Raw genomic sequence first — 18,541 nt, forward strand, 5'->3', positions numbered from 1 at the left:
TTCACACATCCTGAATGGCTTCCATAATAAACAAACATTAGTAAATAATTGATGGACTAGTGGAGTCCAACAACAAATATTTCTTATTCAGTAACAACTAACAAATACCTTCACGGTCATATTTTTCAACTTTAAGTCTCTAAGTTAGTGCAGATCTCAAGACTCAAAGAACACTCATTCTCGTCTGACTTATCTAAAAGCTGCAGTGAAAAATCTAATTGACTCATCAACACTAAGTGGCGTCGTATGTGAAAAATAATTTTTTAATGAGATCACCGTAAATTTTCTTAACAGTAAGCAATGGTAGATTCTAAACTAACTCGGTATGAGCTCATCACAATGGCATCCCTGCAACTGAGGTCGTCGCACCAGTCCCTGTCTACACTCCCGGAGATCCACCTCCTCTCCCTGGGATAGGCATTCTACTTCTGGTTACTTCTACAACCGCCACATCTCGTGAGGTTTCTACCTCTTTCCAGGTTCTACCGTAGTTCCAATCGTTTCCACAACTACTCCAAGGTCATACGCCAAAATAACCTCCACCGCAAATACAAATTTCTGGACCAGAAATGTCTCAGTACCTCAAGGAACTCCAGGCCACACTCGGTATACAAGGCGCAAACGAACTTATAACAATCATCTATAACTTGGTGCAACATCAAAATGCACATCTTCTCAACGAGAGACCTTAAAAAATATAGGAAAACCAACAAAGAGCTTTGTTATGAGTTGCTACGCAATTGAAGGGACTACAACATGGAAACCTTATGACCACGCCACGTCGCAGGAAAGGAGGGAATCCAAATTGTCGGAGCACCGGCTATCAAAAACACTACGAACCTCAAAAGCATATAAGGTGTGTGGCCATAGCCATCAAACCTCAAGGACGAGAAAGTTACGTGACCAAGGGCACTTAAACCTAGAATCCAAATATGGTGACCCGGGCTCACCCCGCCTTTTAGTCACTCCAAATAGCCGGGGGTTAATCCCCCTCTCACGTCAACCTGGACCAAATTTTCACTTGGGGCCAAGGAAGAGGAGCAGACCCATAGTCGGGCATGCTCTTTAGAGACATCCAATAAATTAACCAGGAACAACCCCGATAGCAACTACAAAGAGTCAAAGACACCAACCCTTAATCAAGGACAATGAGGATAATAGGAATAAATATCACATTATAACCAACGAAGAACGGTCACCCTCTCTTAATAGGAGGATTAGGTATGAAAGTTTTACATTTCATTCATAAAGACGAAAATTTATGATCTTTAATGTAAAACAAAGGTCATCATCAATGCTCAACATAAACTTGAGCTCCAAAATTCCTTCAAATTCATCAAGCTCATAACCTTGAAACAAACGATTCCACTTTCACCTTCATCTTGGATAATGTTATGATGATTCAATTTGGAGTTGAAACCATTCAGGGTATCTTGGAATGCACGTTATTAATCTTTGAGAGAATATCATGGCCCGTTTGTTGTGACTTTTTTTTAAAATGATTTTTAGTGTTACATAATTTTGTATAAAATAACTTTACAAAAAAAAATATATAAAACTTCAAATGAAAATTTAGTTTGAATAGTTATACTTAAAATGTGATTTTAGGTATTTCATCTATTTATGGGGAAAAAAAATTAGATATCAAAATTTCAAAAAATCACTTAATTTTGAAGTTATTTCAAATAGATTTTCATAAAAATCATTTTTAAAATACAACTTTTTCAAAAAATTGAAATTTTGATTATGTTTTTGTCTTCAATATAGTATGTTTATATTATAAAATATCAAAATTAGTGTTTATTTTTTAAAAAACTTGTACTATTTTAAAAATCAGTTTTGTAAAATCTATTTTCAAAAATAAAAATAAAAAAAAAATCATTTTTTAAAGCTGAAACAAAAGACCCTCTGTCAATAATCAATCAACCAAATCTCAGGTATATCTACAAGTCTTCCAAAACTCAAAACTCAATCTGTTTTTAACATTATAGCAACTATCTTGCACCAATCCACATTAGCCGAACATTAATAACTTTTTCAACGAAGTGTTTTATTTTACCAGCTTCAGATTTATATAACAGGTATTTTAATTTTAAAATCTCATCTCATTATTTTTGTTCCAAATAAGATGGTATATAAAGTAAGGATTTGGTTGAGAATGAGATATAATAGATTTCAATATGATCCATTCCACTTTCTCGATTACTTTAAAAAATTTAGTTTTAATACTATAAAAGTTGCTGCATTAATCATAACTCAATCTGTAAAATTCAATAAATTTATTTCACAGGCTAAAATAATCTCGCATCACTTGCTACAATTTTTAGCAACAACTTCTCATGCCAATATTCAAAATCTATTGATAAAATTTGTAACACATGGTATTTCTTGTTTGGCTTGGGCAGAGAGGATTCAAAAAAATCAAAGAACAAACAATCAAAAGATTCAAATATAGTTTCCTCAAATTAAGTTTGGAACCGACTAAGTTGTAGTACATTCTAATTTGTTGTCCATTGTAATATATACTTATTAAATAACACTCCACCTACTACAACATTCTAACAACTGAAACATGTAACTTATTTGTTCAGATTTTCAGTGCCACATCCTAAGATATGAGTTTTGAACGAATCCAGCTCGGCCATCACTTCCTCCTCTGGTCGGTAAATTAGATCCATCATCCGCCAAATCTGCAATAAATCAAACACTGTATTAATAAGTTTCAGTAAAATTTAACCCCAGTTAATGCTGTAATTAGCATGGGTGATAAATGTTCTAACCAAATGATATGTTTACCTGTAGGGTGCCACCTCCACCAGTGCTAGCACAGTCATCAGAGACACTGACAATTGTCCATGGATCAGCAGCATTCCAATGAAAGTCAACAACCTTATCCCTGAAAACATAAGTAAAAAGTTATTATTTGAAGTACCAGTTGAAACAAATATTCCAACCTATTGGCATATATAATGCTGAATTATAAAGAACTGGATAAAGATCATTGAACATGTGTTTGACCGACTACTATCATACCTATGTCCTGCATGACGAAAGAACAAACCAGGGGAAGCCTGTGATACTGTTGGATCAGTAGAACCCAATGTTTTCCCAACCTAAAAGAAACAGTTTTAATCTCCATAAAAATACATTAAGTAGTAGTGATAGAATAGCTTTGAAAATTTTGGAGTTCAAACCTTGTCGTGGTCCCAGATGTTAATGATGCCATCTTCAGCACCACTTCCAAATACAGATGACTTAGCAGGACACCACTGAAACAGATCAAAGTTGAGAGTCAAAGAACAAAAAACTAAAATGGCCATGACTGACTTACACATTTAAATGTTTAACTGCAATTAGCAGTAGCAATGTAAAATCTCTGTCACCTGTACACAGAGGACTGGTGCATCATGGCCTTCAAATTTAAAAATAGGAGACCCAACCCCATGACCACTTAGCTTCCGGCGATCAAACATGCGAACTGAATTGTCAGCAGAACTGAAGCAAAACAGCAAACAATTAAAATGAAGAACCATAATCCAAAAAAGTTTTGGTAGCTGGGAAAAAAAGGTTCAACTTCCAGGCTAAACTCATTAATGGCATTAAGGACCATAACAATTAATTATACAGAAAAAGAAAAATCAGAAAAGTGTATAAATCTCAATCTATGTTCATTCAAAAAACTGAGGGCAGGGGCATATACCCAGTCAAAATTAAATTTATGTCATGAGTATTCCAATCAACACAGTGCACATCTCCATCATGTGCCTTCTCAACCTGCATAAAAGAACAGAGATAAGATAACCAAACAATAAATACAAAGGATGAGATCTCTGAGAATTTGAAATGAAGGCAATAATTTGTATTCATGTTATTTTCCCCTAGGATGAAATGATCCATTCATACCTTAACAGCTGGAGTAGTTCCGACACGAGCATCCCAAAGTATGAGACAAGAATCATCACCTACACTACAGAACTCTTGTGCACTGCAATTCAAGACAACAAAAAACATGACTTATATTAGAGAATGATCAAATAAAAACATTAATAACATCTTAATACCAATATAGGGTCAAAAGAATCAGAAAGTGATTCCATTAGTATTTGACCCAAAAAAAATGTATATACATAAATTAATACAAGCAAGACTAAAACAAGAAACAGCTACCTTGTCGGGCAAAATTGCACATCTTCAACAGTGTCTTTATGACCACGGTAGATGCCCCTTGGTCCGACAGATGGGCTTTCTGCAGTTTTCTCACCACTTCCCCCAACATTAGAGCCCTGTTTAGCATCAGGCCCTGCTTCTGTAGCCAAAGATGCAATGTGATCATGAATACTCCATAACACCACATGTTTGTCCCTACCTGTCATTAGGTAATAGGCATTCTCATCAGATCAACAAAATACAATGTAGAGTATATGGAGTAAATCATCTAGAAAGAGTAAGAATATTATTGATAGCAAAACTAAAACAGCATTATAAGTTCACCACATATAACAAACATTCTATTAGTGTGTTTGGTTTGGCGTTTAAGCCTCCAAACGCACGGCAAGCTATCTTGTGGACATGATTTTTCAGAAGCTACAACATGGAACTTCTACATAAACATGGAAATTTGACGTGATTTTTTAGTAAACGTGGAAAGCTGACACCAGACCAAACACACTATATAATCATATTGTGTTTTTGATATCAACAATTTAAAAGTTTGAACTTGATTAAGAAGTTCAAATCAATCCTACCTCCAGAAAGAACAAAGGGCTCAGTTGAACACATAGCCAGTGCAAATTCAGCATTATCTTTATGCCCAGTTAATACCTGCAAAACAGTATCCTACAATTTCAGATACCTGACTTTATGCATAAAGATATGTTGAATGCACAGTGCACACTAAACTATTAGGCAAAACAGTGAATTCAAACTTCCAAAGTTACTTAGCAACAAAAAGGAGCTAATTATGAGCAAAGGTGTTAAATAGCCAGTAACCAGTATAGGCTACACCATTATAGCATGGAAGAATTTGGGAAAACTACTATTGTTCCTCCACACTATTTAGTATAAAATAGTGTCAAATAGCCATCATGACAGTGGTACTGCACTATCCCATAGCAGAATTATAACAATCGACTAATTTCCACAATTGACAAAACTGGTTATGAGTACAATTAGCATATTACCATCAAAGGGAACAGTTGGTTTAGAGTTTAACAATCTTCTATTTTTCACAACTGACAACAATGCCCATGATTAGAATTAGGGCTTGGATCAATCAAACAAAGGGGGGTTCAAATTAATTCAATTATGAATTGAACAAAAATAAGACAATAATTAAAATGAAAAACTATAAAGGGGTGGTTGGTTTAAGGGTTTAACAACATGCTATTTTTCACAGTTGACAGCAATGCTCGTGAATAGAGTTAGGGCATGGATCAGTCAAGCAAAGGGGGTCCAAATTAATTCAATTAATACAAGGAACAAAAATAAGATAATTAATATGAAAAATGATAAAGAGGAAGTTGATTTTAGGGTTGAACAATCCACTCTCTTCCACAATTACTTCACAATAAGGGCATGCTGGATCATGCATTAAGAGAACTAGACATATAGATTCACATTAGATATATTTATCAAACAAAAGATAGTTATTATAACGCGACATTAATTCATAAAAATAAAACTATAACCTAATGTGACAGAATAAATAAACCAGAAAACAATAATACAAACCAAGTCTGGGACAGAAGTGGGAGCCCCCAAAACAGCATTCCGATTAGGTTGAGACTCAACGTTCCAAATCAGCACCTGTAAACAAAAAACAAAAATTTCACCTCCATCACAGAAAACATTAACAAAAATTTCAAATTTTCAAGATTGTAATCCAAATAAAAAATCAAACACTACTTACATGAGGACTATCGGTATGAGTCGCAATAATGTTCATATCCAGCGGAAACTCCCTAATTCTATTAACCTAAATCACAGCAAACAAACAAATCAATATCCTCACTTTAACCAAAAATGAAGAAATTAAACGCAATAATCAGCAAATAAAAATCAAAAGTGATGAAAATTGAACCTCGCCAGGATGAAGAATAGTCTTATGCTTCTTAACAAACGGAGACCGCGCCTCTTCGTTAAACTGCGAGATATGTTCCGCAGCAGCAACCCTAGGTTTCACAATTTCACAATTAGCGATCACCAGGGTATTCGGAACAGTGCCGTCGGTTTGCTCCGACAGATACAAACGGTGGCGATTCTTGTACGTCGCACGATCGATCAGAGAACCCCAACGGCAAGATTGCGACGGCCAAACGAGATTGTGATTCGCAAGCCAGTCGTAGAGGACGGGGACGAGAGACTTCCATTGACTGTATCGGTCTTCCACAGTCATTGATTTTGAAACTGAACCCTCTTTCTTTGAATTCGAATCCTTCATTTTCGCTTCTTGTTTTTTCTTCTTCTTTTTCTCTGTTTCTGTGATGTATGAGACAAAAAAGTGTTCTTTATTTATACTGAAATTGGATTGTTGGTGAAAGAGGAGAGAGCGGGAAGAGAGAGATTGTGAATTTGAATTTCCCGCTTCGGTTTTTTTATGTTTTCGCCACCATTTTTGGGGTGTTGTGTTTTTTTTTTTTTAGGGTTTATCTTGTATTTGAAAAGTTAAGAAGTAGTTTTGGTAGATTTGGGAATGGATTCTCATCCGTTAGATATTTAATGGATTTTTTTTTTAAACTTAAATATTCAATCTCTTCTTTCATTTATATTTCTAATATATCTTATAAAAAATATACATTTTAATAGTAGAGATTTCTTTTAGATTGTAATGTCGGAAGATGGCTCAAATCCGATAAGTTTATAATTTTTTAGATTTTATATATTAATTTGTGTGTAAATGAGTTTTGTAAATAAATTTGAAAGAGACGAATCATTATGCTAGATAAAAAATGGTATGCGGATTGAGAAAGATGTGCTTCATATGGGATTAAGCAATAATTTTGTAGCTTTTTAAGCAATTAAGGACAATATATCATTAGATCTTGTAATAAATTAATTATGCATAGAAATTTGAAGATATTCGCTTCTAGGAGGACAACTTTTAGTTCAATCGAGATTTTTGGAGATGGGGATGGAGTAGGGTGGCATGTTTCCAATATTGGACAAGTTGTTCTTGCAAAAGCTCAAAGCTTCCTTGGATAGATAACAATAGACTTACCATTAAAGATCAAAATCAATAAATGTGTTTCAATTTGCTTAGAAATGTAAATAAATCTTCAACGGTTCAGGGACTAAAGGGGTGATCCGTAGGCATCCTGACCATAAACAAAACAAACATCGATCTAACGATATAAAACAAATGCTTATTGCAAAACAACCAACTTTATCATATTATTTTGTTCCGATTCACGAATCAAGCCCATATTCACAAAGCGAACATAGCAAGTTAGGGGATTCATATTTAAAGGCCACACAATTAATTTCTCATCCAACCACCATTGTTATCTGAGTAAACCTCGACATATATTTTGACCTTTAAACTTATCATTTTCTCATTCATTATAATATCTCACACCATTCACCTTCTTCTATATACCAAATCAGAATAATCTTGCAAAATCCATTGTAAGTGCATTTAAGGTTATTGTAATCATCACTTGCATCATTCACAACATACATTCATCTCCATTGTATTCTTTAAGACTTTCAAGGTATATGTCCTAAAGGTTTGTATATGTTTTTGAGTAATTACAAACTAAGGATTTTTTTCTCCCGTACTAAAAATCATAATCATCTTGGTAGTTTATATCAGGGGTGACCAGTGCTAAATATATGTTTGATATAGTACTTTCTAACAATACAATGAGTAACAACCCTTAAAGGTGTAGGATCGTCAAGGGGTTTTAGGATTGTTATGGTGTTAGAGCAAGCTCGCATGAATCGTGAGAAGCTTTGTGTACTGTTATTTTTTTTAGTGAATGAATGTCATAATCCTAGAGTGTTGAGGTATTTATATGAGCCTTTTGGGTCTGGCTCTTAGAGCCCAAGAAAGCACTAACTGCGCCTTGCTCTCTCATAAGCGTGGGAAATGGGTAGTTATTTCTCATATTATATTGGAGAACGTGACCATCTTCTCTAGCTTCCCTCCATGTATAGTTACTAGTTGGGGACTGATAGACCACAAGTATACAACTCTATCAAGTAGTTTAAAAATTTATTATATCCACATAGACCAATATTTCAAGTATTATCGTCTATTATTTCAGTATGTAACTAAGGCTATGTGAAACTTGTTTGTTTTCACGAAAAAAAAGGAAAATAATTAGATTTTTCCTATAGTGAAAAGAAGAGTTTAAAATAATGATTTTTATCTACCGAATCCACTCATGCGAAATGCAGCACCAATCTTAATAAATATTTCTCTTTTGGGGAAAATACTAAAACTAAGGCTAGCGCCCACTTTCATCAGCGCGTTACTGGAATTTAAACCAGCAACTGTCTATTTTTGCAACGCGAGTTTGTGAATTTAAAGATGCCTTTCAAAATATAATTAGTTTCTCAATTAATCTAAAGACTCTTTCAGAACCTCAAAATCAAAGGTTTGAATTCCTAATTCGGATACTGTTTTCACCCTTTCGACGCGTAAACGGTATCTCAGTGTTTTTACTTTCATATCAAACATCTTTCTTTTTCAAACCAGAAATTATGAAACAAATGCATCATTCTCGTTATAATTGACATTTATATGATTCGCACAAGGTCTGTCGGTATGACAGTCCTCATGTCCATGACTCTAAACGATTTACTCGGACATGGTAAATAGAAATCGTGAGGTTTGGGTCCTCTAACACTATTAAGGTGTCACTTCCTTTCAGGTTTGAAGTTCCGTCTACATACAATATCCACGTGTGATTGGTCTCCTCACCCAATGGCGAACTAAATTATGCCAAGAAACCAGCCAACACATATGATTTGGTACTTCCTTTAGGGATATGTTGGATAATACTCATACAACTCGATCCCTAATATATCATCCTCGATCCCTAATATATCATCCTTTTTGTAAGATTTGGATTCTTTAAAACATGTCAAATGGGGTAGTTGGTTTTTACCATTACCCGGTGCCTTTGAAAGTGGGGCACGAGTTTCTTTGCAATAATCATGACAGCCAAGGCAAGCCTCTGAATCTTCTGGTACTTGGCATTATCGTCTTTAAACACCTTACCCATAAAAATATATAAATTGCTCATGTTTATTTGATTTCAAGGATAAAATCGGCACCTCTTAACTTATGAACCTCTTCATCAATGGTCACCATCATCTCCTTGTCCACCTGAGTTTTTTTGTTGAGAATTTGACTTTACTATGAATTCAATAGTGAGACGATTGAAAACAACTCTGGTATCTATCTCTAGCATGTCATAGGGCACCCAGGCGGACAAGTCTATGTTCCTTTTCAATAGGGCGACAACTCCCCCTCTTTAGAATTAGGCAGGAAGACACTGCCATAAAAACCTACCTAACATATTATCGACGGGAGGAACTAAACTCCCCCCTCTAACGAATCCTTCGACAATGGTGTTGGAAACAATCTTGGGATCTCATTTTGCCATCATCATGGAAAAGATGACAAAAATGAGTAGGGAAGAATGATGGGTGTGGACTAGGTCAACTTTACCAGGCCCACTATGGACACCAATTGTACTTGCTAAAAGTACAATGAATGACAACCCCTAAAGGTACAGGGTTGTCATGGGGTTTTAAGGTTGTTGTGTGTCATAATCCAAAATTTTCCCATAATATTTCTCTTATTCAAATTCAAATCAAAGTACAAAGCTCCAAGACACACTCTCCTAAACAAAGCTCAGAGAACTAGGGTTTTGTTGTTCTAAAGGAAAATCAATTAATCAATGGCTCTAAGGCATCCCATATGGCCTATGACACTCCACACTATCTCTATAACAAAATCCAGGGCTCAATACAAAAGATTGGTCACTCAACTGCTCAAAAAGTCAACAGTCGACTAGTTTGACCTAAAAGTCAACTGTAGTCAAAAGTACAGTCAAAACTCCTGATTTTTTGTCAACATCCTCATATTGAATTATCATTCACCATTTTATCAAGAATTGATCATGGTTCATCAAGGAAAGATAAAAAATCAACAATTCAAAAGTTTCAAAATTAGGGTTTGTGTAGGAAAAAGTCAACTGAACTTTGACCAGCCATAACTCTCACATGGAACATCAGAAATTTTCCATCCAAAGCTCATTTTGAAGTAAATTTGATTCTCTACAATTTTGTGTCTCACAAGCCAAAGCTAAAAATGCTTCATTTTGGAGATATGGACCAAGACATTATATGTCCTTTTCAGAAGTCAACCAAAAGTCATTTTTTTCAAAAGGACACACAAGGAGCATGGGAAATTATTTTGATACGAGACCAAAGACAATGGTTAGAGGACTCCTCAAGGTTTCTAAAAAGTTATAGAACTCCTCCATACCTCAAAAATTGAGGGAGATAGACCTTGTCAAAGTTGAACCATTTTGGAGGGAAAAATGTGAAGAAAAAAGATTCAAATTGAAAAGGCCCATGTTTTTAAGACCCAATATCCTTCCTTATGGTGTTAAGAGCCCACATACCATTGGCCACGAAATTATTTGATTTTTATTATTTTTATAAGGATTTTTATTCATTTAAAAATCAATAAAATTAAGTAAAGTCAAAGATTTGTAAAAGAATTTGTCTTGCACCCAATTCCAATCACAATTATGTCCCATAATCATCATATTTTCGTGCAAAATAAAATTGGACAAGATTGGATCACTTTTTGCCAAATTTAGAAGTTTTTAAAACTTATTTCCAATCAAATTTTCTTCAATGGCAATCAAAGATTCAGTTGGATTTTCTCCAAGATTAGTAACCCTAATTCATCCTCTATAAGTACCCAAGCAATGCAGATCACAAGGGTTACGAAATTCTGCTCTCAAAGAACCCTAACACGAATTCAAAAAGTCATAAAAAACTCAAACTCGAATTTTGTGTTACAAGGCAATTCAAGGAGATCCAGTCATTCAAGCTCCTTCCCTGGACATCACTGAAGTAACTCCAACTCTCACACTCGAGCAACACATCCAGAATCACTTCCTATTGCTCACGATTTGTGTTTTCTTAAATTGCTTCGATCCCAGCAATTTATGTATTATCATTGAATTTTGTTTGCATATTCATAATCATGTTCATGTTCTTATGGATTCTGGAGCTTTAATTACGTTTTCATGCGCCATTGTACGATATGCCATGTTAGGGTTCAAGCCTTCAAATTAGGGCTTTTTGGTACAGGTTCATTTTGATCCAATTGATACCTTGATCAGGTTCGTGAGATTCATACGAACACCATGGACCCATTGCGAAATATTTTTGTGTTTGTTTGCACCTATTCGCTATTTTCAAGTAATGCTTTCATAGCGCTTTTTGTGAAAAGCGCTGTAAAAGGGGTTTGTTTCAGAAATTAGGGAAGAAGACGAAGACGTGGCCACACGCGATTGGTCCATTCAAAACGATTTTTGGCGCGCGCGTTTGGTTATTCTTGGGATCCGGTGCGTTAAGAAACATGCGATACCATGGTCCTTCGCTCCCCTGGCCACAGGATCATCTTCCAGTCTCATCCAATACGCAGGAAGCTGCGGGTGCACCATATGCCTTCAGAGCCATGCCACACTGGATCAAAACGCTAAGTTCCCAAATTTTTTTATATTTAATTGCATAATCTTTTTATTATTATTATTATATATATATATATATATATATATATATATATATATATATATATATATATATATATATATATATATATATATATATATATATATATATATATATATATATATATATTTGTTTGACTTAGTTTTTCTTTTACTAATAGAATTAGTTTTCTAAAATCTCTTTTTTATAATAATAATAATATTTATTTATTTACATTATTTATATATATTATATTTATCTTTTTATATATAATACTTATTTATTTATTTTCTTTTACATATTTATTTTATATATTATATTTATTATTTATTCCTTTTTATATACTATTTATTTATTTATAATAATTAGTATATTTATTTTAATTAGATTATTTATTTTAATATCTTTAATAAATTCATACTTATTTTATTTTAATTCATAAAATCATAAAAATGCTTTTGTCTGATTATATTTATTTTCTTTTCTTCGATTTGATTAATTAGGTTGCGAAACCAATAATTAATTAAATCGATTTTGTTACTTTATTCAATTTACGCCCGAATCATGGTTTACGAGAATTTGCCCTACACTAAAAATATTTTCCTGTGTCCTTTTCAGGGTTTATTTTCAGATGCTTTCCGATTACGCGCCACGCCCTTCGCAAAGCTAAGTCCCGATTCAATTTTCTTTATTATTTATTTTCCCCTTCTTTTTTATATTCAACACAAGAGAACTTTCATACACTCACTTCCTATTATTTTCCTGTTAATTCTCAGATGTTCAGAGTCAATGCTCGAGGCAACCTCCAACTATCAACCTTATCAATCAAAGCTAAGTTTCTATATTTATTTCCTTTTTTCTTCTTTTATCCTTTTTAGTTTTGGTTAGGGTTCACCGTACCTGCCATTGAATTGATAATGCACTTACCCATTTTTGGTTTCTATTTTCCCCACCTTTTCAGGGTTTGCTAACCGCCAAAGCTCAAATGTTCGGTAACCCTGAAATTCATCTTTTTATTTTCTTATTATTATTACTTATGCCAAAATCTATTGCACTCTCCGCTGGTTTCTTTTTCCCCCTTCCCCATATTATTGTGTGGTTAGTAATCCTAGGGAGTGCAAGCCTGTTAATCAATTTAGAATAACTAATTATAAGATAATATATTGAATTAATCACGTGATTGTTGCACTCACGCACGCTTTTGTGGTAACCCTTTTTGTTGCCTGTTGCCTGTTGCCTGTTTCCTTGTTGCCTTGTGTTTTTTGCAGAATAGCCATGTCCCTCGAATATGAGGATACCTCAGCCATGTTGCCTCGATTAATGCAAAGATCATAAGTCCCTAATGATGCTGCCTTCGATACACTAATATGATCTCGTCCCTCGGAAGTTGCCTACGAAAGGCTGAGGTGTCCTCTGGTTGCCTAAACGAAAGGCTATTCTGATCCTTCCCTTAGACTACCTGCCTCTCAATGGCATGGGATAGTCTTATGGCGAACGATATTGCGACGACCCTTCAACCTCCAAATCAAAGGACTTCCTTGCCCTCATATGGCAGGGATAACCCTGAAAGGCTAAAAGAACTCTTCTACAAATATTAAGGTAATTGCTCCTAATTGCCTTGCTCTGGCTAAAACCTTTTTCTACACTTTTTCTCATAAACTTTCAACAAGGCTACGCTTATTTACAAGCTAAAGTCCGTATTCACTTCTTCTACATTTCTTTCAAAAGAGCAAAGCAATTAAAAGCCCATGGAAAACCATGGATGCAAAGGGTGCCTTACACCTTCCCTTTGCATAAATTACCCCCGAACTCAGTTTTTATTTAAAAGATTTTTCCTGTTCTTTTAGCCTTTCTATTTAATTTGGATAAAATAAAAGTCGGTGGCGACTCTTGCTTAACCACGACATTTCGATAAAAAGTCAGTTCGCCGTGTTACATTGTGGTTTTAGAGAAAGCTCATGCAAGGATGGTGAGAAACTTTGTATATTCATGTTTTATGAGTGAATAGAATATTTTCATCCTCTACTAAAGGGTTAAGATATCTATATGAACCTCTTGGGTCTGGGTCTCATAGCTCAAGAAAGCAGTAACCGCACATTCTCTCTCAAGAGCGTGGGAAATTTGTAGTTAATTCCCCTATTATATTAGAGAATGTGACCCTTTTCTTTGATTGTCTTTCTTGTACCGTTATTAGGCAGAGACACGTTATTCCCCATGTCTTCATAAGTGAGTGAGTAATCCTATTTGTAGGTGGACGTCATAGATAATGTGTGACTATTAAACAAATTCTCCTTCCAACAAATGGGTGACTATCGGCCCTGCTTTGGGGGTGTGTGTGTTCTTTGCCTACTTTTCGTGGCCTTGTGTTGCCACTTGTATATCATGTGTGAATATACCAGTGCAAATATCAAATTCATTCCTCACAATTTTGTCTCAAATAATTTGTGGTAATATTTTTAACTTTGTGACAATTTAAGATAAATTCTCTATTTCATATTTGTGTCTTTGATTTTTTACCCAAACATTTTGCAAAGTAAAAATTCCTCTTATTTAAAAATGCTCTATTTTAGTTTTGCATTATGTTTCATAATGTCTGTTTACTCAGTTTTTGTTTATATGGTACATTAAAACTCGGGTCAAATCCTCTGCATCTTTGTTTGCTCTTTTTTCGAATTGTAATGTTTCTTTGATCAATCAAACTTTTTTGTTTTTGGTTTGGTGGTTTTGTTTTGTAATTACATAGAAGAAATGATGTTTGCTATAAGAAACAAGTGTTTCTGGTTAATCGACCTATCACTACGTGAGGATTTATGGTTTTATGTTGATTTAATGTTATATGTGTGTATTGATACTATAAATAACGAATGATTTATTTCAGTTATGTGTTGTGTTTCATGATTGTGTTTGATTTTCTACACGTAGTTATTGCTATAGAGACTGATGGAGCATTAGGTGACATGGTTACACAACTTTCAATTGATTAATTAGAAAATGAAGGAAGACGGGTCAATTATGGCCCTCTAGAAAATGCAATTGCTGCTATAAAGTTATTATATTGGAAGATGTATATCAATAGCAAATGCACTTTGGTTGCTCCTAAACTGATAATTTGTTTTAATAATCAGCTAAAATGTATCTTCAGTTGTGATAATTATGTGTATATTGGAAAAACATTCTAAATTGTGTTGAAATGTATGAATGATTAATGATTTAGTCTCGTAAAGGTGGTGTAGATGAGTCGTTTACGTGGGAAAGTAGAGAATTTTTTAGAAAGCTTTTCATATGGAAGGTTTTTGGAAAATGAATTTTTTGCTTTGTTGTTGTTTCGTTCTGATTTGATGATAACTTATAAGGTGTGAAAAATATTTGACTTGATGTGTTGTTTGTTGGAATTGGAATAGAAGGTGGCTTTGGCACGGTTTTTCTTAGGAATCAGAATGTTGTAATGCTGGTTGTTTCTTGAGCATGGGTAAAGGATGAACTGTGTAATTTATTTATGTTGCAATGCTAAATGACGTGCAATGACAACATGTCATTAGTGGGGAAATTCTTTTTGTTACCTCTTTGAGGTGTTTTGTAGGAACTTGAGTGCATAGCTCCAAATCTTTGCGAACTTATGAGGCATTCATTTGAAGTTAATTTGACATCACTAGGGTCATTCTCGGCCAAAGGTCGGTTCTCCTTCCCCTTACAGATGAAAACCCGATCCGAGGTAGACGTGTGGACAACACACAATGATATCTGGAATGGATAACTTCCAGACGGGGTGGGATGTAATTTCCATTTGGAGAATTGATTGATGTGGTCAGACATTTAAAGGGTTTTTGACATCATCCCCGACTTTAGGTAGGGAATAAATTGCTTTAGTCAGCCGTGCAAAGCATCTCCAAAATGTCCCCTGACTTTGGGTCGGGATTTGATTGCTTTAATTGGACGAGCAAAGTGTTTTCGACAATGCCACATACTTTAAGTGGGGAATTTGTTGCTTTAGTCGGAGTTGCAAAGCATCTCCGAAAGCACCCCTGACTCTATCAGCACATCAGGCATCGATCTCCTCGATCATACCCGGGATTTCCTGTCATTGTGCATAGTCATAAAGAAAAGAATATTTAAGAAAACACTACTTTTATTTACTATTTCCACACACACACACACAGAAACATAACCAGACAGGCTAGCAGCAGCTTATTCTTTCGTTCTCTTTGGACGGTTCACCCACTTTTTGGAAGATAGATGCTCATCCTGTTGAGTTACTCGGTGAGAGCCTTCTCCCTGATATTTCTGAAGATCTTGGTATATTATTTTTCTTCCCTCTAGTTCAGCGCTGACAAGGCCAGGTTCTCCTTGTAGATTTTTATATTTAAGCTTAAGATGCACTACAGAGGCAGCAACGTCCAACATGGCTACAAAGGGCCGTCCTAAGATGCATATGTAAACACTCTTGCAAGGAAGGGTAAGAAATTCATAATTTACCGTCTGGATGTCCTTTCCGTCACCTACAGAAACCATAAGCTCCACATATCCCTAGGGACGGGTAGTATTTCAATTCAACGCCTGAAGATTAAAGCCTTTGTATGGAAACAAACCACTTCAGTCCAATCCTATTCTCTCGAACGACTAAGATTACACGATGTCACATGAGCTACCGCCGTCAATGAAGATCCAAAACATGTCAAACTACTCAACTGTAGCAATGATTACAAGGGGAAAATTTTATCGGTGACGCCTTTGACCTTCTCCGAGTCTTCGAATCCCAACATAGGTCGGTAGAGGCGTTTTACTGAAGTACTTCCTTTCTTGCGGTGGACGGTCATCATTTATGTGATCTTCCTCTTCATGGTGCCTTTAGAGGGGAGGTTTTCCCTAGGTGTTCCTTAGGTTATGACACTTGTGTATCTCCATTTACCTTAGCTTGTCTCCTTACTTTCTTTGCTTATTTTGGCCCCTTGGTTTTCTACAGAGTTCCCTGAGGTGATTCTCTCTATTCCGCTTTCCTCCTTAACATACTTGGTTAGCTGACCCCTCTCGATTAGTATTTCAATGACACCTTTCATCTGGATGCATTCATCGGTGTTGTGGTTTTGGCTTTTGTGGAATCGACAATACTTTGATTTATCTATCTAAGGTGTCTCTTTGATGGGGTAAGGAGGTTGAACTCCTCCTTTTCAAAACTCAGTATTTACACAATATTGATAAATTTTCTTTTGGGAAATTGCCAGGGGTGTACCTGTCGTACTTCCCTAACATACCCCCGCCAGAGTTATCTCGACGCCAGTGGGACTCTTTCTCGGGTGGACGACTGAAGTAAGATTTGATGGAGGTGAGGTTTTAAAAATGCGGGGTTAGCGTATGTTTTAGGAGCATGTGAGGTTCGTTCATGGTTAATAGTTCGTCGCTTCTAGGCTTTGAGATACTTAGAGAATCTCTCATAGAAGTTTGCCTAAGAATTAACACTTCTCCGGGCAGACCATTGAACCACAACCAGTCCGATTGAATCAAGGTTAACGCAAACAACTTGCACTTGGACGCATCTTCGTTATCGAAGTAACTCAGCCGGTCCTTTACATGCTGCACATGCTCATCAAGATCTTCTTTTTCGTTATAATCGTAAAACTTGGGTGGCTTCTCCATGGACTTCACGATCTCGCTCTCTAGGATTCTTAGTGACAACAAGTGCTTTGGTTCCACCTTTCCCAGGTGAGTTTCTGCTTGAGCCTGGGAAGGAGCGTGACTGCTCTAGTCTCCTATGGGGTTCTAAGGGGGAGTTCGATGCTTCATACTCTTACATTGATCCTTTGATCGAGGGGCCTCGTCTCTCTTTGTCCCGATTAGTTATGGGGAGGAAGCATGAGTATTTCCTGAAGCAACTTCTTGAATTGTATATCTACTAGAATGAGCGTTGTGAAGACTTTCTTCCAAGTGTTGAAGCCACACTTCAAGCACGTGTGAGTTTTGTTGTGGAACGATGCTAAACATGTTGTTAAACAGTTCGTTAGCACCTTACACAGAGAGGTTTGCTTGCAGAGCGTGGAGGCCAAGTATAACCGGAGTTGGGATAGGAGGTCTCTAACATAGTAACTTGAATATATTTGGCCAACTACAAAACAAGAATTAGATATGGATGTAGAGAAACAACCCTCCCAGGATCTACGGGGTTTAGTGGAGGAGGAAGGGGTGGTTGATTGTTTTCTACTAGGGCAGCGACGACAGCTTCACATGCAGTGGCGGATCTAGTAGCCTTCAACCCACCATCACCGAGAATGGTAATAATTGGAGATATGGAAATTTGAGGAAACAAATTATGATTATGCTTGGTTTAATGAAGACGCGATGAATCCTTGTGCTTGATTGTGAATGCTTTTGCTCTGGTGATTAGAGGAAGTTACGAACTGTGAAGTTGGAGAGTGAACACAAATTTGTGGAAAACATAGGAATCAGAAGTCGATTCCCATAGTTGACACCAATGTTTCGTTCTAGAATCATAAATGAGAGGGTGAACGCCGGTGATGGCGGATCCCAACTTCTAATGACTTGAAGTGTGGGGACCTATAATGTTAGCACTCTAATGCTCGAGTTAGTACACGAGGAAGAATAGTGAGATGAAATTGAATTTGAAACTTGTTATCTCAATTTGACACCTTTTATATATATATATATATATATATATATATATATATATATATATATATATATATATATATATATATAGGATAATAAAGAACTAGCTATTTGTTAGTCGTGAAATCTAGAGAGTCATTGGATGCACTTACAGTTGAGATCTCTAGCGATCATTAGAATGATA

The 18,541-nt window shown here is 35.6% G+C and overlaps 1 protein-coding gene across 1 annotated transcript; it reads right to left on the reverse strand.

Moving 5' to 3' along the window:
- Window positions 1-2,415: 2,415 nt before the first annotated feature.
- On the reverse strand, window positions 2,416-6,671 carry LOC131648454 (WD-40 repeat-containing protein MSI4-like). The gene is made up of 12 exons (XM_058918210.1): window positions 6,080-6,671; window positions 5,909-5,974; window positions 5,731-5,805; window positions 4,746-4,821; window positions 4,168-4,366; window positions 3,904-3,985; window positions 3,701-3,774; window positions 3,384-3,495; window positions 3,195-3,269; window positions 3,034-3,113; window positions 2,797-2,896; window positions 2,416-2,690 (listed from the first exon to the last, which is right to left on the reverse strand). The coding sequence occupies exons 1-12, from the start codon at window positions 6,437-6,439 to the stop codon at window positions 2,580-2,582; spliced, it is 1,410 nt and encodes a 469-aa protein (XP_058774193.1). The 5' UTR covers window positions 6,440-6,671; the 3' UTR covers window positions 2,416-2,579.
- Window positions 6,672-18,541: the final 11,870 nt, after the last annotated feature.

The sequence above is a fragment of the Vicia villosa genome, linkage group LG2, assembly GCF_029867415.1.
Source record: "Vicia villosa cultivar HV-30 ecotype Madison, WI linkage group LG2, Vvil1.0, whole genome shotgun sequence".
Lineage (NCBI taxonomy): Eukaryota > Viridiplantae > Streptophyta > Magnoliopsida > Fabales > Fabaceae > Vicia > Vicia villosa.